The sequence below is a fragment of the Dipodomys spectabilis genome, unplaced genomic scaffold (genome assembly GCF_019054845.1).
Source record: "Dipodomys spectabilis isolate Male_0828 unplaced genomic scaffold, ASM1905484v1 ptg000075l, whole genome shotgun sequence".
Classification (NCBI taxonomy): Eukaryota; Metazoa; Chordata; class Mammalia; order Rodentia; family Heteromyidae; genus Dipodomys; species Dipodomys spectabilis.
In genome coordinates this window covers 10,819,500-10,844,688 of record NW_024870752.1, presented here as the reverse complement: position 1 = coordinate 10,844,688, position 25,189 = coordinate 10,819,500, and the positions used below count along the sequence as shown (strand labels likewise).

General features: G+C 42.8%; 1 protein-coding gene across 1 annotated transcript in view; it reads right to left on the bottom strand.

Annotated features, from left to right (window-relative positions):
* Nucleotides 1-23,530, bottom strand: part of Cldn10 (claudin 10) — a 78,897-nt gene extending 55,367 nt beyond the window's left edge. Inside the window, exon 1 of the mRNA XM_042682680.1 lies at nt 23,146-23,530. Coding sequence (XP_042538614.1) covers nt 23,146-23,359 — 214 coding nt within the window. The 5' untranslated portion in view covers nt 23,360-23,530. The remainder of the gene's footprint in view (nt 1-23,145) is intronic.
* Between the last annotated feature and the right edge of the window lie 1,659 nt (nt 23,531-25,189).

Here is a 25,189-nt window from a genome sequence, read left to right as displayed (position 1 = left end):
GAGTCTCTCAACATAATAGGCTTAACTATCTCATTGGAACATCTTGAGGCTGAGTTTACAGAATCTCACCTTTTTACCATGCCCTAAGTAAACACTCTGCAGCTGCTAAAGACCGACCACCTTTTCACCTTGCCCTAACATCCTACAGCTGCTTCGGCCAATGAAGCTTCCTTAACGGCCAAGGATTCCAAGCATATAAATACAGCTGTGTGAAAAATAAAATTTAGCAGCAGCAGCAGCTTGATCAGAATCCCTGTCTTGCTGTCATTCTTCGTGTCTCTTGTCCCTTCATTCCTTCTCGTTTAGGTTCATTGCCCTCGTTGAAGTCCTGCGGGCCGGGACAGGTACTGTTCCTGAGCTCTCCAGCTCAAGGCTAGCCCTCTACCATTTGAGCCACAGTGCCACTTCTGGTTTTCTGTTGGTTAAATGGAGATAAGTCTCACAGACTTTCCTGTCCTGGCTGGCTATGAGCCATGAACCTTAGATCTCAGTCTCCTGAGTAGCTAGGATTACAGTTGTGAACCACCAGTGCCCCGCTTCTTTCCTTCTTTCTTTCTTTCTTTTCTTCCTTCCTTCCTTCCTTCCTTGCTTGTTTGCTTGCTTGCTTGTCTGCTTGCCTGCCTGCCTGCTTGCCTGCCTGCCTGCCTGCCTTCTCTCTCTCTTCTTCTTTCTTCCCTTTTTCATCTTTCTCTTTCTGTCCCTCCCTCCTTCCTTCCTTTCTTGTTTCTCTTCTTTCTTTCCTTTCTTTTTCCTTTCCTTCTTTCTTGTGTACCAGGCCTGGGGCTTGATGTCAGAAACTAGATGCTATTCCTGAGCTTCTTTTGCTCAAGGCTAGCACTCTACTACTTGGGCCACAGCTCTATTTCTGGCTTTTTTTGTGGGTAACTGGAGATAAGAGTCTCAAAGACTTTTTTGTCTGGACTGAGTTTGAACCATGATCCTCAGACCTCAGATTCCTGAGTAGCTAGGATTATAGGGGTGAGTCTCCAACTTCAGCCTTTCTGTAGCAAGCTTTTTTTTTGGGGGGGGGGGGATCTGGTTGTGGGGCCTGAACTCTGGGCCTGGGCGCTGTCCCTCAGCTCTTCAGCTCAAGGCTAGCGCTCTACCACTTGAGCCACAGCGTCACTTCCGGCTTTTTTCTTTTTTGCTTATGTGGTGCTGAGGAATCGAACCCAGGGCCTCAGGCATGCAAGGCAAGCGCTCTACCACTGAGCCACCTCCCCAGCCCCTCTCTGTAGCAATCTTAAAGAACTGATGATTCCTGTTAGGAACCCAAAGGCTCTATAAAGTCCTGCAGTGAAGAAATCTATTCATATCTACTTAACCAACTGCTTTTCGAACATTTTTGACCACAGAACATCTGTCACTTATCAATGTCTCAAAGACCATACTTGGAAGACACAATCCACGTGGATCATGCGACTGTGTACGGATAACAGCCCAGTGAAGTCAGAAAACTGCAGAGGGAAAAGTTTTTAATGAAACCAAGGGGACTGAAGCAACACAGGTGGAGCTTAGGAAAGTGGGCAGAGGACTGTGTCTAGCAGGCGAGGTGGCCAGCACCATTGTAGCCAGGAAAGAGCCAGGATTCCAGAAGATCCAGAGAAGATAAGGGAAAACTATGAGGAAGCTGTTCTTGGGGGAAATCTCATGAGACAAAACAGAGAGCCAAGGAGGATTTGATTATAAGGTGTGGTAGAGCAGCTGCTTAGCAAGTGCAAGGCCCTGAGTTTAAATCCAAGTGTTGAGAGAGGAAGAAAGGAAGGAAGGAAGGAAGGAAAAAAGAAAGAAGGAAGGAAGGAAGGAAGAAGAGGGGGAAGAGGAAGAGGGAGAGGAGAAGCAAAGAGGGAAGAAAGGAGAGGAAGAAGGGAGGGAGAGAAGGAGAGGGGAAGGAAGGGGGAAAGGAAGGGACGAAAGGCAAGGCAAAGCTCTGAAAACAGTTACCCTGGCAGCTCTGGATGTGAGCAACAGTTGGCTTGGGTGAAAGAGAAAGACTGGACAGGAATGTTCTCTAGAAACTGCAACCTCTCCTTCCTTCCTTCCTTCCTTCCTTCCTTCCTTCCTTCCTTCCTTCCTTCCTTCCTTCCTTCCTTCCTTCCTTCCTTCCTTCCCTTCCTTCCTTCCTTCCCTTCCTTCCTTCCTTCCTTCCTTCCTTCCTTCCTTCCTTCCTTCCTTCCCTTCTTCCTTCCTTCTCTTCCTTCCTTCCTCTCTCCTTTTCTTCCCTTTCTTTTTCCCTCCTTTCCCTCTCTCCCTCTTTTCTATTCCTTCCTTCCTTCCTTCCTAGCTTCCTTCTTCCTTCTCTTCCCCCTCCTCTCTTTCCTTCCCTTCTCTCTTCACCCCCCCTTCTAAATATGGGTTTTTGTGATATCCCAATCCTGGAGAAGGAAGTATTCAAGTCAATGTGAAATAGGGAGCAAAATGAGTTATGGGAGCTTCGGTGGTCATGGGCACTCAGTCAGGGATCAGGCTAAATGGGGCACACGGGGCCTTCTAGGCTCTCACAAAGGACTCCAGAGTTGCTAGTAGACTGTACCATCCCACCACTGTGTGGTCAAATCCTGCATCTGTTGCCATGCAACCTTAGAAAAGTTCATCTGTAAGGGTGTGTGTGTGTGTGTGCCTGTGTGTCCATGTGTCCCTAATACTCTCTAAGTTTGCATTAGAATGAAACCCATTAAATAAAAGCCATCCTTGCCACAGTGTACTGCAACAAGTTCTGAGCTGGTCTGAAGGTACAGAGGGAGCCACTCCATACTTAGCTACATTGGTAAGGATGGCCACACCTGTCCCGTCCACACCAGGGAACCAAGGTTGTCACGACCGCAGAACCTGAATGAAACCCATGATGGTGGTGCCATACTAAACATTACCACCAGGGGGAAGCAGAGTCTAAGCAACCATGTGAGAAGTGTGGCAAGCCCTGGAATGTGGTCCAGGAAAGCAGGTGGGAGAAGTCAGGACCCCAGGCCGGCCTCCTGTCCACCCACCCTTTCTACCTCAACACTGGCACACTTGATCTTTGTTTGTACCAATCCCTGCTCCTGGTACACAAGCATATTTTCCATATGGTTAAAAGTCATTCTCCAACTTCTTATAAAGAGCAGCAGTGATTTTTACTTTCAACAAAATTTAGAAAAAAAAAAACAACCCAAAACATCTTCCCTACTTTCCTTCAATGGACTCTGGTTTTCATTGCTAGAGGACTTCTCTCCGTAGCAGAATATTATCTATCTATTTACCTACCTGTCTATCTATCTGTTAACACTCAATCATCCATCTATTATCATCTCCCTATCATCTATCAATCTATCATTTATCACCCATCTTTTATATCAACCACCAATCAATTATCCATGATCACCTGTCATCAATCAATCATCTATATTTTAACTACCATCTATATACCATCGTTATATCATCTATCTGCCAGCCAATATCAGTTATCTATCTATCTAAGGTCTACCGACCTCTCAATCTGTTTTAGTCTGTGGTCAATGCCAGAGCTGTTCACATTCTAATGTTCACACAGGTTAACCTGGGGGTGCTGCAGCCTCACTACGGTGGCTGTGGGACAGCATTTCTGCATGTCTATGAGGTTCTGGGTACTGTCACGGTGTGGGCCACAGACCACACACAGCCAGGGTCCCAGTGTCACTGTGTTTCTGCACACACATCTTTGCTACTCTTCCCTAGCTGTGTGAATTTCCTTTTCTGCTTTAATTGTCATGCTACTAGCTGCCCAGTTTGAGGCGTTTGCGTCTGCCCTGCTGACTATATGCTGGGTATATCTAGGTCTGGGCAAACCATCACTATGAGTTGCCTTGCTAGGGAGTCCTGCCTCCTTCCTACCCACCAATCCTTGCAGGTATCTTCCTCCCCCCACAAATGCAAACCCACAAACCCAGATGACTGAGCCATAGTCACTTCCACTTACTGGCTCTTCCCCTACCCTGAGCCATTCTGCGCTGCTGCTAATCACCCTAGGTACCCAACAACTCCGTCTGCTGAAAATGATGTAGGCCAGCCAATCCTCAACATGTCTCCTGCCTTGCCCCTTCCTGCCCAAGGAAATCACAATGAGGAATCAAGGCCTTTGCGGGGTGGGGTGGGGTCCCTTAACTCCACCGCTGACACGCCCTCCTTGGTGCTCACACACCTTGGATCCTGTGGCAGGATGTTAAACCACACAGGCACACACACACACCTTGGGATCCGTGAGTGACAGCTGTCTTTCCACAGTGTACCCAATGGGGAGCATCCTGGCTTGTGGGTTTCACCACACCTGAATCATAACCAAGAGAGCTTTCAGCTTTCCCTGCTGGGATCAGTAGAGTGGCTGCCAGCTGAGTCTTCACCCCACCCCTCCTCATCACCCTGACCGCTCCACCGCCCAGTGTGTGGGCTGAATCCACGTGGACTGAGCACGTGAATGAATCAGTGAGGAAGCTCCAAATTTGGAGCTTGAGATCTGGCTCTGCAACCCACGGGTTGACTAAGTCAACTTAGTGGCTTTGCTACCCAGCAATTTTGCTGGGGGACTCAATGAGATAATACCTGCTAAAAATCCTCTTTGTTTAACACAGTAGGGTCATCCCCGGTCTCTCTGCCTCCTCTTCCTTATTGATGTCTGGGAATCCAGCATGATCCTCACACATTGCCTACGGGCTCCTACTTACTCCTCAGCCCTCAAATCTCTGTCCATCCCCAGTTGCTGTGGTCTGAATGTGTCCCTGCAGATTCCTATGTTGACATCTTCACCCCCCAGGGGATGGCACTGGGAGGCAATCGTAAGGATGGAACCCCCACAAATGGGATTAGTGCCCTTATCAAAACACTGTACAAATCTCTTCCACCCTAGAAAGACAAATCAAAGAGGTGCTATCTCTTAGTCAAGCAGGGACTCTCACCAGCTACAAATGTCACTGCTTTTATAGTTCCTATACTCCAGAGCCGTGAGAAAGAAACTATTGCTATAAGTTATGCCGTCTATGGAATTTTGTTATAGAAGGCTGAGTGGACGAGGATCATGCTCCCAGTCCCCTCGTGAGCTCCAGATGCATTGAACCAAACGCCATTAAGACATCTTCATCTTGTCCACCACCTCCCTCCCCAAATAAGTCACACTTAACACATCAACTCTATCATTTCAAATCCAGCTCATTCCTCATCTACCCGATGGCCGTTCATTCCCAGAAGAGGGCATGACCAGGGAAGAAGCCATGTTTTCTGGGGGGCACTTCTGTATTTCCTCCCATGGTTACACATTGCAGGTTCTTATCAAACTCTGAGAGGCCATTTCAGAAGCAAGTCTAGGACTTCTTGAGCCACAAGGACTATGTCTACAGGTCAAACCGGAAGTTCCTGTAAGCACTTTCAGAGGGGGCTGTTTTCAGCTTCTCTATGAAGTGGCTCCTGTCTTCCTTTTTAAATTTATCTTGAGAGACTGGACTTAGAATCTCTCTCTCTCTCTTTCTCTTGCTCTCTCTGCCAACAGTGGAGTTTGAACTCATGGCTGGCCCTCCACCACTGGAGCTACGCCTCCAACACAGTGTTTTTGCTGATTAATTGGAAGTAAGAGTGGCTCACACTTTTCTGCCTGGGCTGTCTTTGAACCGCAAAAGATCTCATCCTCCTGAGTAATTAGAGTTCCAGGTAGGAGTAATCAGGGTCTAGACCCAGTCTCTAATTTTATAGTGTGCCAATTATATGTCCTGGACAAATGAAAATAAAGTAGATAATACAATCCATCTTGCTATACATTTGGAACCAATATTAAATATTTTTACCAAATGCCTGGCTAAAGGTATCACAGGCATGCTTTTTCTTACATATGTTGAGTGCTGAGATTAAACTTCTTCACTCATTGTAAAGATGATGGTGCCCTTCATTGCTGACACACCCTGAGCAAAGGAGCTGCATGGAAGAGGAGGCAGCAGATGGCTTGTAGCCACCCCCCCCCCCCCAAGTACTAGCTCGCTCTGTGATTTGAGGCAAGTTACTAGACTTGCTGGGCCTCAGTTTGCTCCTCGGTAAACTGAGATGACTAAACCAGATGACCTCAAGGTCCAGTTCTACTCCCTCCTCTGTGGCTTTAGGACTCTGCCCTTTCTTCCTAAACACCAAAGCTCCACGACTGACCGGCTGGACAATTGATCATTAGCGAGGATGTAGCTCCTACTAAGTATAGATGGTTAAGTTAAAGCAAATGCCTGTAATGTAACTGTGTATACATCCTTCTCTGAATTAGCAGAAAGCAGAGTTAATAAGTAGCTGGCTACAGCACTTGGGTCATAACCTCTTCAGAACATACCAATACTGACTCCAGAGTCAGCTAACAGTTCCGGTGTCAGCTGACAGTAGGTGTCTTGCATGCTTCTATTTATAAACCATAGAATGGGCCCAGACACTCCTAGTGGGTCTTTGCCAAGGACAAAAATTAAAAAGAAAATAATCAAAGACGTTTGAAAAAAAATGCTAAAACTCAAAGACATTCTGGATTTCAGCAATTCTCTTCTTAGCCCATACTTACTTTCCAATATTGTATTTTCTCACACTGTCATATTATGAAACAATAATTGATTCAATAGAAAAAGAAATCTTTTTTTTAATATTAGAAACCAAGATTTTGAGTGTAAGGGAGAGAGTTCTTAAAAATCAAGAACTTAAGTAAAATGTATGTCCATTTGAATGGTAAATATTATGATAAAACCATATTGTGTTCTGTCTTAAAGAATACATTCTTCCTCTCTCTGCCTGGGCTGGCTTCCCTGTCCATTGCATGAGCATTCTCAGCACTGATACCGACCACGCTTTCTAAATACCACTTCCCACTAAAAGGAGAGATTTCCTTAAGGCACTGTCTGCTTCGAGTTCAGGCAACCAGCTATTGAGGAAGCTATCAAGGACAATGAGATCATGGGGAAAAAAAAAAAGATTTAGAAAGCAAGATAAATAGCCCACTGTCCAGAGATATGATCTGTGCAACACCACAAAGAACATTAACTATAAAGATCAAAACATGTTGAATATAGTCAAAATCCAAGCTAGTAAGTACAGAGGGTGTCATAGAATACATGACCTCACAAACCTCTAATGGAATAATGGATGGAAGGAAATGGATTTTCCCGGTTGTTAAAAGGATTGGGTGAAACCTGATAGAGAATTTCCTAAATAACAGACAAGGCCAGGATCTCTCAACCTGCAAGTTACTCTTCATATCCAGGGGTGTTATGGAAATATTGTTAACTTTTGGACGTAGATGTGTGTGTGTGTGTGTGTGTGTGTTCTTTTGTAAAACAGGCTCTTGGTACATAAACCAGTCCATATCACCACACTCTGCTTATGAATATACTTTTTTTTTTTTTTTGTGGGTTGTGGAGCTTGAACTCTGGGTCTGAGTGCTGTCCCTGTTCTCTTCAGCTCAAGGCGAGCACTCTACCACTTAAGCCACAGTACCACTTCTGATTTTCTAGTGGTTTACTGCAGATAAGAGTCTCATAGGCTGGGCGCTGGTGGCTCACGCCTGTAATCCTAGCTACTTAGGAAGCTGAAATCTGAGAGTCAAGGTTCAAAGGCAGCCCAGGCAAGAAAGTCCGTGAGACTCTTATCTCCAATAAACCACCAGAAAACCAGAAGTGGCGCTGTGGCTCAAGTGGTAGAGCACTTGCCTTGAGCTTAAGAGCTGAAGGACAGTATCCAGGCCCAGAGTTCAAGCACCACAACAGACAGAAAAAAAAAGAGTCTCACAGACTTTCTTGCCCAGGCTGACTTTAAACCTTGATCCTCAGATCTCAGTAGCTAGGATTATAGGCATGAGCCACCAGTGCCCAGCACGAATATATTTTCTTTGCTTCTCAAATGATATAATTTCAGTTGTCTTCCTCTATTTCAGTATGAAGACTCCCATTTATTTTAAGTCATATTCATTTACCAGGAGTAGTTTTTTTTTTGTTTCTTTAAATTCATGGAATTCATCTATTCTGGTCTAAGCTGCAGCCATTGCTTCTTGCCTTGATATAGAGTCCAGGGAGCGGACTCCTAGTCACGTTGGACACACTTCTGAAAAAAAATTAGAAGTGAGGAAACACTTTCCAATCTATTTCATGAGGCCAGAGTTTCATGACACCAAGACTAGACAGACATCACAGAGATAGAAAACTCCTGGCAACTTCCACATTCAGCAGACATAAAAACAAACAAACAAACCCTGAATAAAAACACTAGAGTGCATCAGCCTGCAAATACAAATATGTACCTAAAAATGGTCAGCATGGCAAATTTTGTATTATAGATATTTTTATCACAATTTTGGTTTCTGCTTCCTATTGGGTCATTGAAATATATCCCAGCAGAGGCCCAGAAGCCTTGAGGATATCCAGGCTGCCCATTGGGAGAGAATCCTTTCTTGGAAGCCACACACAGGCCAGGTTAGTGGCCACCAAATGATAGCTTGTAACTGGAAGGAAGTAAGGTAACTTCTAGTTGTTGAGTATGTGAAAATTGTGTAGGAAGGTAGGGAACAAAATCTTCTTACACTGCTGTGTGATTTATGAAATCCAAGGTCAAAGAGAAAAACAAGACTCCTGTCAGATTCCAAGAATGGAAAGGAATCAGAACCCCAGACATGGTTGCTTTGGTCCTATCTGAGTTTCTGCACATGTAGCTTCTCAAAGAAAAGCAATCATTTATATCCAAAGTAAACTCCGCAGATGCTGAAAATAGTTTATGAAGCAGATTTCACAAAGCTGAATTCAACAAGGTGTTTGTTGTCTGTTTGTTTGTTTACTCATCTGTCCTGCTGGAAAGTGTAGTAATCTCCAGAGATGTGGATGCGCCAGGAAGCAGGTCTGGCATCAGTCATTTCAGGTTTAAGACATAGACCTGCTCACAAAGCAGGAAAATCCATGTATGACAACAGAGCTGGACGCAAGATGGATGCAGGTAAACTGTTGTGGCATGAGACCCTAAAGGGAACGCTGAAGGAGAAAGTGTTTTTGTAGAGGAATTTGATGAGTTTGGCTGGGAGCGTCTTATTTACATGGTAGACATCCCTCCACTTGCTTTATATGCATATATGTATGCATAGATCAACTCCATCTTTCTCCTGTTCCCCCTTCTGCTTCAAACTTGCCTTCAAATATGAATCTGTCTTGAAGAGCAGATACAATAGCATGATGAAGAAGCTTCCTGGGCATTTGTTACTGGAATGTTCAGTGCTCTTTTGCCAGGATTCTTGGAGTTCCTTAGATACCACTCGGGATAGGATCAGAAGGAAAGGAATTGGGAGATTTGTTTTTTGGTCAGTTGTGGGGCTTGAACTCAGGGCCTGAGTCCTCTCCCTGAACTTTTGCACTCAAGGCTAGTGCTCTACCACTTTGAGACACATCACCACTTTCCAGTTTTTTGGTTAATTGAAGATAAGAATCCCACAGATTTTCCTGCCTAGTCTGGCATTGAACTGCCGTTCTCAGATCTCAGCTTCCTGAGTAGCTAGGATTATAGGCATGTGCCACCACATCCAGCTGAATTGGGAGATTTGTGGGAAGAGGCACAGGCAGAGGCAAAAAACAAACAAACAAAAAAACATGAGAAAACGAAGCGTTGGCAGAATGGGGAAATGTCACATGGAAATGCACAGAAGTGGATAAAGGTGGTGAGATGACCTAGCTGGTGTGCAGACAGTCTGGGTTTATATTTGAAGGATGTGAAATTAAACTTTAATCTTAAATGACACACATTTTTATTGCTTTTGACATCACACTAAATAAAAGCCTCTTCCACTTTATTTGTAACCTGCCTCTGCTTGGCCCAGTTCAATCAATTAAAACAAAATGAAACAGGTGGTATCTGTTTTTGAGATTAAAACAGATACTTTGTGCTAAGTCATCTTGAAATCTAACTTATCTTGCACAATGTGTTGATTTGTAATTCAATTAAAATCAAAGGATGTTTTGGCTTAAAGGAATCTTTCTTCAACCAGACCAGAGGTTAGACAGTGTGATCTGGTAGGGATAGAATTCCTTCATCCAAAACATCCGGGACAGTTACTGGATTAATATGCAACTCACTAGGAGATTTTTGGTCCAATTTGCTAAAGATTTTCTGTCTGTGTCCTTTTCCTTTTTCAATTCAGGCCAGTCAGTATGCATTTATTCAACTCTTATTGAAAATGATATGAAAAGTGTTAGAGTCCAAAGAATAAAGAAAATGGCAGGTAAAATGCAGAAAAGGGGATGAAAGGTAATAAGAGAATAAATAAGTTCATTCATGGATAAAGAATTTATTCATGAATAAATAAATTCATTCATCCAACAAATGAACTTACAGACCCTTTATTTTTCTATGCACTGACGTAGGGAAAGAATTGTTGAAGGTAGAGAGAAACCCAAGTCACTTTATTATCTGGGAATTTTGAATTTGGTTTCTTTTTTTCTTAATTAAAAAATTCCATTGGAAATTTTAAGTTCAACTTACATTAGTGTCTTAATCCAATAAAGAAATGTCAAAAAGAAATAAACCACAAACAATTTCCTGGAGCATTATCTGAGGGGTAAAGGCTGCAGCTTTAGATAAGGGCAGGTCTACCAGCCAGCAGAGTCCTGTGGCCACTAGACAGGAAGCTGCAGAAAAATTTTAAAGTCATACTTTCCTGCTAGGGGTTGTAGGAAAGAATACTTGGTCCAGTTTATTAGAAGTGCATTGTTCTCTTTGAGCATTCAATGGACTTTCATTGCTTCCTTCAGGAGAGATGATGAAGGTGATGATTAGAAAAATGAATTGACAAGTAGGAACAAACATGACTAATTGTTTTTTTTTTTTGGAACACATGGAGAAAAATATTCATTTAGTCCATTCACATCCCAAACTTGGCTCCTTGTTGGTCAAATAGCAATTGTCCAATATTCTATGAAAGAAACTCCATGATGGGGCATGCCTGATAGGATTAGGGAGGCTGACATACGTGCGTGCAAGATGACTGTCATGTGATGGCAGCATTTATGAACCGTTCTCCATCATCTCCACCTCCATGCCTCCTGCTCTGACTAGGACTTAAGCCCGGTGAAGGCAAGGACTTTAAGTAGGACACAGAGGGTCTCAATACATGTCTGGATGAATGGATGTGTGAATATTTTTCATGCAGTGGATACAAGAAATGCTGAAGCCAGTGCAGAAAAAAACAAAGAATAACTTTGTTCCATGGTTTTTTCATGGTGACTACTGGGGGTAATGAATCCCCCCACCCACTCATCCATCCATTCACTTATCCATCTATCCATCAATTCATCCATCATCTATCAACCAATTGACTCACCTACCTAGTTACCCATCTATCCATCCATCCACCTACCTACCTATCCATTCACCCATCCATCTATCCATCCATTCATCATTCAACATCCATCTGTGCACTCACCCACCTTCTCACCCATCAATTCATTCATCTACCCATCCATCCAATCACCCACCCACCATCCAGCCAGCCAAACACCCACCCATCCACACCTATCCATTCATCCATCCACACCTATCCATTCATCCATCTACTAATTCATCTACCAATCCACCTATCAACCTACCCATCAATCTCACCATCCATTCATTCATTCATCATCCATTCATCCACTCACCCACCCATCCACTCACCCATCCATTTATTTATCTACCAATCCATCCACCTACCCACCCAACCATTCATCTATTTACTCTGTATTTTTCATCAAACATATCTTGTTTGCCTGATACTGTGCTACTTGTTTGGCTTAGAAAGATCGAAAGGGTAAGATATGAGTTCTCTAAAAGCACATGGTCTCAATTCTAAGAGAGAATTATGAGAGAATGATGAAGGTGATGATTAGAAAAATGAATTGACAAGTAGGAAAGTATTACATGTATCTTCCTAACTGTACTCAACAACATCACATTGCCACAATAGAAACAAATTTTGTTCTGTAGATGAAAGAAATGGAGAAATATTATATATATATTACATTTTTAATCCTAAATTGGTAGTCATTCTATTATGAATTAATACCAAAAATCGAGAAACATTTTTCAGACACCAGAAACTATTAACCAATAGAGCAAACAGATTGCTCCAGTCACTGACTACCATATGATATGTCAATATACGGATTCCTTGTCTTACCTTCATGCAAATTGTTATGTATCAGTCAACAATCATGTCAAAATTACTTATTGATCAGTCACAATCATTGTTTGGCCATGATTACAAAAACACAAACAAAGCATTTTGTAAGAATGTTTGGCCACATGAAATTCATGCTAAAGAACAATGTAGGTTTCACATTTTTTTTCCTTTTGTAAATTGTGTGCTATGTGCTTGTTTATACTAGTAAAATTGATGCTAAAATTTTTACATATGTGTGCCTTTGCATACAGTGACATGTTTCTTTTTTGTTTTTGTTTCTTTCTCTACTAAAGTTTGAACTCAGGGTCTCATGCTTGTTATCAGAAGCACTGTACATCTCTCCTCACATCCCAGGTCATTTTTTTTCTTTCGTTATTGTTTGTGGATAGAGTCTCCCATTTCTGCACTGGCTGGCCCTGGAGTACAGGTGCCTGCCATTGTGCCCGGCTTGTATATTGAGATAAAGTCTTTCCTCACTTTTTGCACAGTCAAACCACTCTTTTCCTCTGAGTAGCTGGGATTACAGGTGTGATCCACTATGCACACAGGCTATGGGGTGTGTATCATTCTGTGGTCTGTAGCTGACAATATCACAAGTAGTATCACTAGGGAAGGTCAAAGAGGTCTAAGGAGGGACCCCTGGGAAAGTCTGGAGTTTTGAATTGGGACATCAGCTGAAGCTGTTACTATTGTTCTCTGAGACTGAGGAAACATCCTCTACAGGTAAGAGACATAGAAATAGGAAACAAAAGCCAGGTTAAAAAGTAAAATTCATTGCATGCTGATGAGGGGAGCAATCAAGGTTTCAAAGTAGGAAGAGAAGTACTGGAAATTTAGATTACTCATACAAGCTGATTATGACTATTTTGAGACGGTAAAGAAGATAGTTAAATTGGAGCAATTGGAAGAGAGTAAGAAAGAAAATCCTGACAAGAAGGAAGTCCAGATAGGAAATAACTTCTTGTTAGAAAATGCTTTCCACTTCTCATCTCAACTATTTGAGTTAAACATTGAGGCGCTTTCCAAACCCATCAACTTCAGCCATGTTCTGCAGGAGTGATAACCCACAGAGAGCCGGCTATCTAAAGAAGGCTAGGGCTCATCATTTAGTCTGCGTACAGCGAATGGCCTGTTCTGTTTACCTTGCACTTTTACCAAGTCTCTCATGAGCTCTCACAGAAATGTCCATGAGGCCCGGCCACTCTTCCGAGTCCATCAGATGAGAGGCTGGAAAGTTCATTTTCTGCTGACTGTGGACACGCATGGCTGGATGATTTAGGGACAGCACCAGCCTCCGTATCTACACCGGAAGGTGGTTCATTACCAAAGAAGACCCTCATTCCAGAATCACTCAGAGGAAATAAAGTCCTCAGAGAGTCAAACCATTACCAAAAAAAAAAAAAAAATCAGAACAATTGGAGACCTTTACTTCTCCTTCTATTTTTAGAGTCACATTCAGATTTCTCAGAAATACAAAGCTGCTTTCTGTTGTCCCCAAAAGAACATTGGGGATAGTGCCTTAGATATTCTTTTTTTTCATTATGTCAAGTATCTGAATAAAAGGACCAGTTATGATTAAGGACAAAGAAAAATAAGACCAGGGAGAAAAGTAGAGATGGAGGAAATGTCCCAAATTTCAAAAGGGTACATTTCAGAAATTACCATTGGTAAGGATGGTACCAAGCCCTAGATAAATTCTACACTGGACAAAGCGGCAACACTTGAACTCTTAGCCATCGATGCTAAAAGGTCACAATAAAAGAAGTACCTGGGTCACGGGGGTGGAAGAGCTTGAAGTCCTTTCTACTTAGACAATGTTTAAAAGCCATGTGTGGGAGCGGGCATTGCGGTGGAATTTGAGGGAAGAGAGAGATGACGGATGCTGAAGGAAGTGGCGTCCTGATGCAGGCTGTGCAGAGAAGGGAGGGGTTGAGCACGAAGCCCAGTTTGATGGAAGCAGGGACCTAGGTAAGTGGTCAGGCTTGACCCTGCTTCTTGCTGGGAATCAGCTACTGCTGAAGGAGTCTTTGGAGAAGAGTTTGAGTCCTCTGTAAAGAATCTGGGCCTCCAAGTTACACAGACATTTGAATCCTACCAGAGACACTACCTTAACCATGGCCCTGAGCAAATGATGTTCTTTCTCTAATTTGCCAAAGCACTGACATGATCGTGGAGGGCCATCCAATATGGAGGGCCCCTCTGGCGATCCAGTGAGATCACCAGTAGATTGGTGCATGGAGTAGATGCTCTGACTACAGCTAGCTAAAGCTCAGAATTCTTGTAGGAGGCTTTGCCTTTGGAAGTTTTACCTGGCAGCACTATGCATGTAGCCTTGCTTACAGCAGGTGGAAAAGCAGGAAGTTCTTTCTAAAGTTTCATCCCAATCCAGGCCAGCAGAGACAGCCAGGAGGTTGAGCCTAGATGGACAGACACCTGAGTCTGAGAGAGGGTGGTGCTCCCTGGCAGAGAGGGTGGGGGAGGAAGGGCAGCAGGCTCCCCGGCATAAGGCACTGCCTGACATCCGCTTCAAGAGGCAGCGAGAGGGGATTGCGAGACTCCGGATTGCAGCCTGGATGGCTGGAGAAGTGGGGAAGTCAGGAAGGATTGTAAGGGAGATGCAGAGGGAACAACAGTCCAGAATACAGAGGGAAGGAAGGGAGGGGGTCAAGACAGCAAGGAGGAAAATGGCAGCCAGTGCTCCCAATGGGGAAATCTGGGTGCAACAGCAAGAATGGGGTGAGATGTCTTAGTCCTACAGGATAAATCCCCCAGAGACCACAGGGCCTACGCAGGAGGGCTCCCTTCCACTCCACACTTGGAGATGAGCTAATACAAAGTCAACCAAGTGAAGATTCAAAGTAGTCTTGAAAGATGAGCTGGACCAGATGGCAACCGGAAGAGCTAAGTCACATGAGCTCCAAATCGTTCTCACAAGGGCAGGACTGTTACCACTCATTTCACAGAGAGAAACAGAGGCACAGAGGGCCATGTCTGAGGCCTGCACAGGCCTGAGAAGGGCCTGGAAGACCAGGCAGGAGCTGTATAGCAAGTGTTATGTGACATTGATCAAGACACACTGAATTCCTAAACTGCTTGTTGAACGACATCTCCTTTGTACAACTACTTAAAGATAATAGAAAATATTCCAAAAATGATTTTGTTTGTCACCAGAATCTTGGCTGTCCCAGCTGGGCATGGTGGCTCCTGCCTGTCATACCAGCATGTGGCAGGATTGTTGTTCAAGGCCAATCTGCCCAGCCTGAACTACAAAGCTACTTATCTCAACAACTTCCCCTACTTTGAAGAAAGAAACAAAAAAACACGGAAGAAAATAGCTGCCACATCAACAAGAGAATCTTGGATGTCCTACCCTGGAAATGCCTTGAGAGGTTGCTCAATCGGTCCCCACAGCCAGCCTAGAAACTAGTCATCCAGTTATCCTACATACCCGCAGACCAGCCTGGAATTCACCATGTACCCCAAACAAGCTTTACACTGGGAAGTTCCTGTCACAGCCTGTTGAGAGCTGAAATTACAGGCATATACCACCACACCCAACTTTTTTTCTGCTGTTAGTGACACCTAAGATGACATTACTCTTTATAGTTGCCACATTTTCTTGTTAGTTTGCATCAAACGTCTATCATTAAAAAATTAAATTCATACTATTCTATCTCATTCTGCACAACTGATTTTTTCTTCCCAAGAGTGTGTTGGGAAATCCCATACGTGGGGCTGAGGCTGGGACCTGCTCTGTGGCCAGCTTTCTCTCTCCCAGCAAGACTCCAGGCAGGAAGATGTCCCTGACCCCTCAGCCCTCAAAGGTCTCTGAGGTATACTGGTTCTCCTTTTACATGTGTTCCTATTGGCTCCCATCATTACCATAGTACAGGTGTTAACAGGAAGCATCACAGAATCTTTATATAGTGCAAATCCCACTAGGCATTCTCTGCTTGCCAGGTCTCAGAAGCTTTCTGGCTCCTGCAAGGAAAATCTTCATCCTTGCATAGAGCCCAAAGGTCCATGGAGAGATTCCCCTTGATTACATCCACTGCCACGCTCAGCTCCTCCTGGAGATGACTTCCGTTCCACCTCCCTTGTTCTTCCCCCTGTATGTGGGGCTGCCTCCTGCCTTGGGCCTTTGCTCATAGGTACCAGCTATTGCTCTCAGTGCCACCCACAAGTTCACTTATTTAATCCTGCCCACCCCCTCTGAAGCAGACAATACTCCCATTTTACAGATGAGAAAGCGCAAGTATCCAACATTCTGCTGCGTAAGTCCCTTAGCCGCCAATGCCCTCTCTCCCTTAGCAAACTTCTACCCATCTCATAAAGCAGGTCGAGCCAGCTCTTCTGGGAAGTCTGCCTGCCCCCTGAACCTCATCCCCACAGGGTGCTAATCACTCTGGCCTGAGGGTTTACAGAATGGCCGTCTGTCTTCCCAGCACATCTTCAGAGAGGCTCGTTTCCTGCTCCTCACTGAGACTCTAGTTCTTATGTTCTGCACCGTGAGTCTGCTTGGCTCATGGGACACATTTATGAATCATGGAATTATTATTCTCTACAGGGTTCCTCTTGCAGTGGTACTGTGGTATCAGACACTGTTTTTGCCAGCTATCAACCTTTGGTAAGCAGATTTTTCCTGTAAATGCAAAAACTAGCAACAGCTTAATTGTAGATTAGCTCATTATCTCAAGCTTGACTAAAAGGCAGGCAGTTTTCTGTAATGTACCATTACCTAAAAGTACACAGTAGCAGAAAGTTTTTAAATAGTTGAGAGTAGAGGATCTCTTTGGCGCATCTCTCCTCTATGAGGAGAATTCATCGATGAGGGAGAAGCAGAATGATTGCAGCAGATGCTGGACAGAGGCTGCTGGGAGGCTGCATGGATGGTCAGAAGGGCCGTGAACAGAAGTGAGTGAGGCATCCCTGTGAAAGACAAAGCTGAACTTTCTCTACACAAAATGATCACCAGGACAGAACACTGACCATGAGATGGGTGTGAAATGAGGATGGAATGGCCCAACCAGTCCTCTGCTGACATCTATGGAAACCAAGCCAAAGGATCCACCTTCCACCCTGAATTAACTATGTTTCCTCAATTTTCTTCATTCTCTCCAGGACTCATCCAAGGTCACACAAAAACTGAGTGACAACGTTGAATTCTAATTAGATACAGGTTTGGGGTGAGGACAAACCACTGAGCATTTTTCCAAAAGATTTTCACCAGACCGTTCAGAGTTATACATATGTTCTGTGTGGAACTTTGGTAGTTTGGTGTGTGGCATGCATGTCTTCTGGGTAACTATGAGAATGGAAGTGAATGTGCTTTCTAAAATGCAAAGTATAGCACACATGCATTAAAAAAAAAAATCACCCGAGGGCTGGGAAGGTGGCTCAGTGGTAGAGTGCTTGCCTTGCATGCATGAGGCCCTGGGGTCGATTCCTCAGTACCACATAAGCAGAAAAAGCCAGAAGTGGCGTTGTGCATCAAGTGGTAGAGCGCTAGCCTTGAGCTGAAGAGCTGAGGGACAGCGCCCAGGCCCAGAGTTCAGGCCCCACGACCAACAAGCTGTGAAACCCACGGCCCCATCATGTATGATCAAAGTCATTATTAACAAGTTCACTGCCCTCTTGCCATGGGAACCCCTCAGGAAGTGACAGAGAGGTTTTACAATATCGTTTCATTCAGCACCTCCCAGCAATCCTATGAGGTAAAACTAATCCTAGTTAGAAATGAGAAGGTTGAGCTCCATTAACTAATTAGGTCAAGTTTGCCTAGTTGCTTGCGTTATACAGAACTACAATTCAAACCAATATATTACAGAGCCTGCCTCGGCCCTCAGTATTAGAAATATTTGAGTAAAGGTTTCTCCTGTGTGTCTCTCCAGCATAGAAACCCATTCTAGGCTTGGTTGAGTCTTTTTCCCTTGTGGAGTTCCATAATCATATATTGCTATATGATCAACATAGCAGACAGATCTACCTATTTAATGAGAACCTCATTGCTAAATGCTGGGTAGTTTTGCTTTATGAGGTAGAGCAAATTCCAAACATAGAGTATACTCTGACAAGAGTAATATCCTTGTATTGTTATGACATAAGACATATAGTACAGTGCCATTAGGCTTTAGAGTCCAAAAAGCAGCTACTGAAGTACTGGATGGAAAAAAATGGATGGGATAGAAGTAATGCAGTTCAGATGTGAACTTTGAAGGCATGGAAAGAGATATTCACCGTAATCATTACTACCCTTAATAGAGAGCCTTCTTTGTCAGGCATTGTAGATGGCACATTTTATACCTGATATAAACACCATTGAACAAGAACAGTAAACCCAGGGAATTAAGATCCTCCATAAATCCCGAGTTCAGTAGACTCAAACCCAGGTTGTAAGCAGGTTTCCAAAACTTTTCATATGTGGAGGAAACTCCTGGAGATCTTACAAAAATGTAGATTGAAAGGTTTGTGGTGAGAGGTCTGAGCTCCTGCATTTCTAGACAATTCTAGGGGATGCAGCTTGCTGTTGATCTGAGCCCCAGCCCCCCAAAAAATTCAAGAAGAGGTGAAGCTCTAACTCAATGTGGTTTAATAAATCCCACTAGGAAATATACTCAACGTTTTTCAAGTTCCCTAAGTACCTCCCTAGGGCTTTTCCCTTTGCAGTAGAAGTTTTGATTGCTTATAAGCTTTCTGGTTTGGATATATTTTGGCATGGTAATCCAAACAGACAAATACAGGCACATATTTCAATTAGGAAAAAATCCAAAATTTGGATAGCTGATGCCTTCAGGAATTCCCTCGAAATGAATAAAGAAAAACCCACAGAAAACTTCCTTTCTGTGGCATGCAGTGTCCTTGTAGCCTCTTTCTGAAGTCATGGTTGGGGGAGTGGTCAGTACTGTTTACCTGTGGCTTCCATACCAGCATTCTGCTCCATCCCAGTGAAATTCTAGCACCTTCACTTGGAATGTGGGGTCATTTGAGGTTACTTAAGCCTAGCTCACCCCAGAATCAGATATGATTCTAAATATTCAGAACAAAGGAAAACAGACAAGCTCATAGACAAATGAGGGGAGAGGTTCTAACAGAGGGGCCTTTTACAGCTTTGATTCTTTGGTAAACGCTTAATGCCAAGTGTTAGAGCTCTTGAATTTCACTTGGGTTGAGAGACACCTTAAAAGACTATATTACAGTACAGTTTTCTCAATTTATGGAGGAGAAAAATCTGTGGAAGAGGCTCAGAGAGTAATTGCTGAAGTCAGTCTCCCAGCTACTGCACAAAGAAGGCAAAATTTGACATCTGCTGAGCTGCAGTTCAGTGCTCTTCCTTTTAATACCCCATCCCTCAAGTCAGCAGGCCGCAAGCTGCTGCCTAGAATTCAGTTTTGTCCTCATTGCAAATGATCTTCAGTCTAACCTGTTATTCATTTCATCAACTTATTTTTCAAATATATATTTCAAATATATAACCTAAATATTCAAATATAATATCAAATATATGTGTGTGTGCATATATACATATACACATATAAGTATATGTATATGTATAATGCCCTAGGAGCACAAGACACGTGTATAGAATGATTAAATCCCTGTCTAAGGTAACTAATTACTCCCTGTAGCAATGCCTCCTGGATCCCACCCTCAGAACTGCAGTGAAAAGCAGCCCATATTTATCACAATAACTACAAATATTTAACATTGAGACAGCTACCAAATAGTTAGCATTGTATATCTTTACATCAAATCTTTTTTGTTGTTGTTGGTCATAGGGCTTGAACTTAGGGCCTGGGCTCTATCCCTGAGTTTTTGTGCTCAAGGCTAGCACTCTACAACTTAAGCCACAGCACCACTTCTGGTTTTCTGGTGGTTTATTGGAGATAAGAATCTCATAGATTTTCCTGCCCAGGCTGGCTTTAAACTGTGATTCTCAGATCTCAGCTTCCTGAGTAGCTAGGATTACAGGCATGAGCTACCAGTGCCTGGTTTACATCAAATCTGTAAAGGATATAGTTACCATTAATCCAAAATGTTCTCTAAAAAGCTGGTAATTCTGGGGTATCCAAGACACAAGAAGCAATGGCGAGCAGTAAAGCTATGACCAAGGATAGGAAGGAGGGACCTTCAACAGGTTAAAGAGCTTTTCTATTTTCCTTTCTCAGATATGGAGTCATCTGGTATACATATAAATCAAATTGACAATGCAAGCTTAAATAGTTTATTTTTTATAAATCATGTAACATTATTTGTATTCTAAGTAGGCTTTTGAGTTTTTTCCTTAATTTGTAATTATTATGGAGTCTGGGAGCTTCTCCTGCTCCTCTACTGCTACTGTGTCTCCTAGGAATGATAGAAAAGCAACATTAATAATGATTTCAGTAGAATCAGAAAATCTAAATGTATAGGCCCTTATTGCCTTTAGAAATAGGAGCCAATAGCCAGGCACTGGTGGCAGTATGGCTCAAAGTGGTAGAATGCTAACCTTGAGCACAAAAACTCAGGGACAGCGCCCATGCACTGAGTTCAAGCTCCACAACCGACCAAAAACAAAAACAAAAACAAAAAAGGACCCGGTGTTCCTGATGATGAAAATAGGTTTCTACAGTAAATGCATTTTTTAATAGAGATTTTGCTTTACGTTGAAATTGTGTTAACTATTTTGTATGCTCTAATAGAATCATGGCCAGTGGACAGGAGTTTTCAAATTATCTTTGTAAAGGGTATACAGAAGACAAAGAGTATGTTATTTTTACTTTCAAGAAGTGAAATTAAGCTGGGTGCCAGTGCCTCATGCCTGTAATCCTAGCTACTCAGGAGGCTGAGATCTGAGGATCGTGGTTCAAAGCCAGCCCAGGCACAAAAGTCTATGAGACTCTTATCTCTAATGCACCACCAGAAAACTGGAAATGGCGCTGTGGCTCAAGTGGTAGAGTGCTTGCCTTGAGCTGAAGAGCTGAGGGGTAGTGCCCAGGCCCAGAGTTCAAGCCCCATGACAGAAGAGGAAGAAGAGGAAGAAGAAGAGGAAGAAGAAGAAGAAGAAGAAGAAGAAGAAGAAGAAGAAGAAGAAGAAGAAGAAGAAGAAGAAGAAGAAGAAGAAGAAGAAGAAGAAGAAGAAGAAGAAGAAGAAGAAGAAGAAGAAGAAGAAGAAGAAGAAGAAGAAGAAGAAGAAGAAGAAGAAGAAGAAGAAGAAGAAGAAGAAGAAGAAGAAGAAGAAGAAGAAGAAGAAGAAGAAGAAGAAGAAGAAGAAGAAGAAGGAAGAAGAAGAAGGAAGAAGAAGAAAGCAGAAGAAGAAGAGGAGGAGGAGAAATTAACTTATCTAGCAATAGACATCTAAAGTTTTTGAAGACATATTTGGAGAAGTAGGGATAAAGGATCACACCTACCATGGTTCTTTAGGCCACTTAGGAACTGACTTTTCTTAATACATGCCTTTTATTGAGAAATATAGAACAATATAGTTCATAGGTTTTTTTGGCTGGTCCTGGAGCTTGAACTCAGGGACTGGGCACTGTCCCTGAGCCTCTTTGTGCTCAAGGCTAGTGCTCTACCACTTGGGCCACAGCACCACTTCCAGCTTTTCTTGCATAGTTTATTGGAGATAACAGTCTCACAAGGATTTTTCTGCCTGGGCTGGCTTTGAACCGCAATCCTCAGATCTCAGCCTCCTGAGTAGCTAGGGTTACTGGCATGAGACACTGGTGCTCAGCTTACAATACAGTTTTTAAAGCGACGAGTCCATTAAAAACAAAGAAACAGACTCATTCTCATGCTAGGTCTTCTATTTGCTATCCAATTTGAGAACAGGCTGAGGAGAAAAGACCCCAAGAAGTACATAGAAGATAATGATGTCTTCATCCACATTCTTCCTTTGCAAATTCGACATTTTGAGGCAAACTTCCTATGGCTGAAGTAGTTTTAAAAATGCCTCTAAGTAAGTGTAAAAGCTCAGGTTTAATAACAGACATAGCATGAATTCCACCAAGAGGTTGCTTAGAAAGGTACGTGTTACCCAGGGCCTTCTGAGAGTAACCATCAGGATTGCCATTGCTTGTCATTGCAAATCTATTGGCTTTACCTAAGTATTATCTCTTAATCCCTTGGCACTTGCTGTAGACTAATGGCATGCCTAGCCAACGCAAAACCCTGTCAAACATGATGCTTTAGTAACTTCCTAGTTAAAATGTGATTCCATTTTCTTTACCAGGGCCAAGGTACAGTTTTCCCAGTGGATTGTGAAAACTATATCATACCAAAAACCTGGAGCAATTTTTAACTCCCAGCCAGGGCAGATTTGTGAAAACCTATCACATTTTTCTGAGCATAGGGGAGACAGTTCTTCAATGATGTGAAAGCAAATGAGGATTCTTTCCTGGAGGTAGCCTCAGGCAGGAAAATGTCCTTTTATTTTGTTTTAAAATATATACTTCTAGTAGTTGTACAAAAAGATTTCAACTCAGTGTATCAATGGAGGAGAATAATGACGTGATCAGGTCTCTTTAAAAGAAATATTGTCTCTACAGACACACATTCTTGTGAGAGTTTTGCAAATGCAGAAAGATGACCATTTGCCCAAACACTAAAAAGAAAGAAGGAAGGAGAAAGGAAGAGAGAGAGAAAAAAAAAAGAGAGAAAGACCACAAAAGGAAAAGTTCACTTAAATCAATGGAAGTTCATCCAACATAAAACCAATACCAACAAGCCATCAAGTCTCCTTAAGAGCCTCAAAGCCGCTGAAACGATCTAAAACAACCCAGTCATTCCCATCTTTCAAGCCAGTTATTCACACTGAGTATTTCTAAAAGATCCACGAGATGCATCTTCCTTCTTCTTTGTCCAATAGGTGATCTTACTCTTTCCAGCCAATGCTCAGACATCTCTCTCATCCTAAGCAAGACCCGACACTTCACCTCCACATGCAATTAACAGGTGACCGGCCACAGCCCCTTCAGCATGGCCTAGTTTGCTCCCACCCCAAACCAAACCCTCCTATTTACCTTCTACTTTGAAGATGGTAAAATGCGGTCGGCAATGGAAAGAGCCCAGGGCGTTACCTGCGCAGTTCATCCACAGACCCTGGTAAACCCAAGTGGCAGTTATCACCGAGGAAGCCCGGGTGGTGACTTTCCACTCATTGGAAGCGGTGGCAGCAACAAGGGCTCCAAATCCTCCAACACCAAACACCAAACCTGAGATCTGTGCCCTGGACATGTCACTCGGCCTGCAGCAGTGGACTGCTCTGGAGGGAGAGCCTTGGTGGTCTAGGCATACAGTCGGTGAAGAGCACTTGGACAAATGTACCAGCAAGGTGGCGTGGACAAGTGACAGTCCTTCATGCTCAGATGGCTTGAGGCAGGCTAGGAATTTAGGATACCATACGATTTGCCAATGGCTTATTTAAGGCAGCTGAAAACAATCCAGTTGCCTTCAGAAATACGTACCAAAATTTTGTTAGTCGAATTTTAAACGCTTTTGATTTTGCAGATTCTTCTTTTGACCTGGCACCATAGTTAATGCTTAATTCTCTGTTACCCTGAAGCTCAACCAACCATGCAACTATCAGATATTACAAAGTACAAATTATACAGTAACACTCAAAAGTTTTTTTTAAGACCAATTGCTTTGATTTTACATGGTTTTGAATCTTGACGTAAAGGGAACCGCATTGTAGGGTTACTTTTAAAAAGTCTGTAATCTATCTTTTACACCGTATTTGAAGATCTATTCGTGTTCATGAATGTATTTATCAACTGTTAAATATAGCTGGATACAGTACTTCATTAAATGAACAGATCAAAATTTATCCATTTTCCTAGTGATGAATGTTTGTGTGATCATTTCTCCTTCCAGTCATGATTGACACAGCTATAAATGTTCTTGCAAAATTTTCCTCGTGCATCAAAGCAAGGACATCTTTATCTCCAGGGTAAATCCTAGAAGTAGAATTGCTAGCACATAGAAAATACTCACTTAACTGTATATAATGACAAACTGCTTTACTGTACATTTATATTAAGTTCTTCTAGGGGTGAGAGAGTCCTTATTGTTCTGCTTCATAACTCCTGGTAGCACTTATTTTTATTTGGGCCAGTTTGATGAGTAGAAAAATATCATTACAATGACTAGTTTATACTCAGAAGCATCATTTTGTATATTTCTTGGCTAATTGTGTTCTGATTTTCAATGAAACTTTAAACTTGTGTGCTGGTGCACTATTTGGTGTTTTATTATATATATATATATATATATATATATATATATATATATATAATGAGATAGTAGTCTTTCCCTGATGGTTACTTATTTTGTAGATTTCTTTCCCCAGTTCATGGTTTATCTTTCTATGACCATTTAATAAACTCTTCGTTTGACTCTGATCATATTTGTGCCCTTGAGATCTTGAGAAATTTCTATTCAAGGTCTGGGGATGTAGCTCAGAGATTCAAATAGTGGCTTAGCATGCACATACGCGGGCGTGTGCTCACACACACACATACATAATAATAATGTCTCTTCAAAAAGCCTTCCCAGGCTGGCTTTGAACCACGATCCTCAGATCTCAGCCTCCTGAGTAGCTAGGATTACAGGCGTGAGCCACCAGCGCCCGGCTACTTCAAAACATTTTTAAGGAGTTCAGAGAGTGCTATGTCAAATTGTACCATTTTGGTATAATCAAGCCTAGGACAGCCAGGGAACAGCTGTGGGCTGTCTCTGAATTTCCCTTATCTACCTAAAGACAGACCCCCTCACAAAGATGGACTTGTCCCAGGTCCCTTTTCAGGGAGATTGAGCTCCTGCCTATAATTTCTCTCACTCCCTCCACACACATACATGCAATTCTTATTTTTAATTTTTTTTAAATTAAAGCAGTGAAGAATTATAATGGCATAATACACACGGTGCTAACTAAGTATCTACTTTTAGAAAGATGAGGACACTCAGAGTGTAGAGTGATATAGAATTCACTGATGTCCAGGTTTTAGCAGTGAACATCTTGTGTTCTGGGAGTTCCTTCAGCCTGGGTCAAAGATGTGGTCTCCA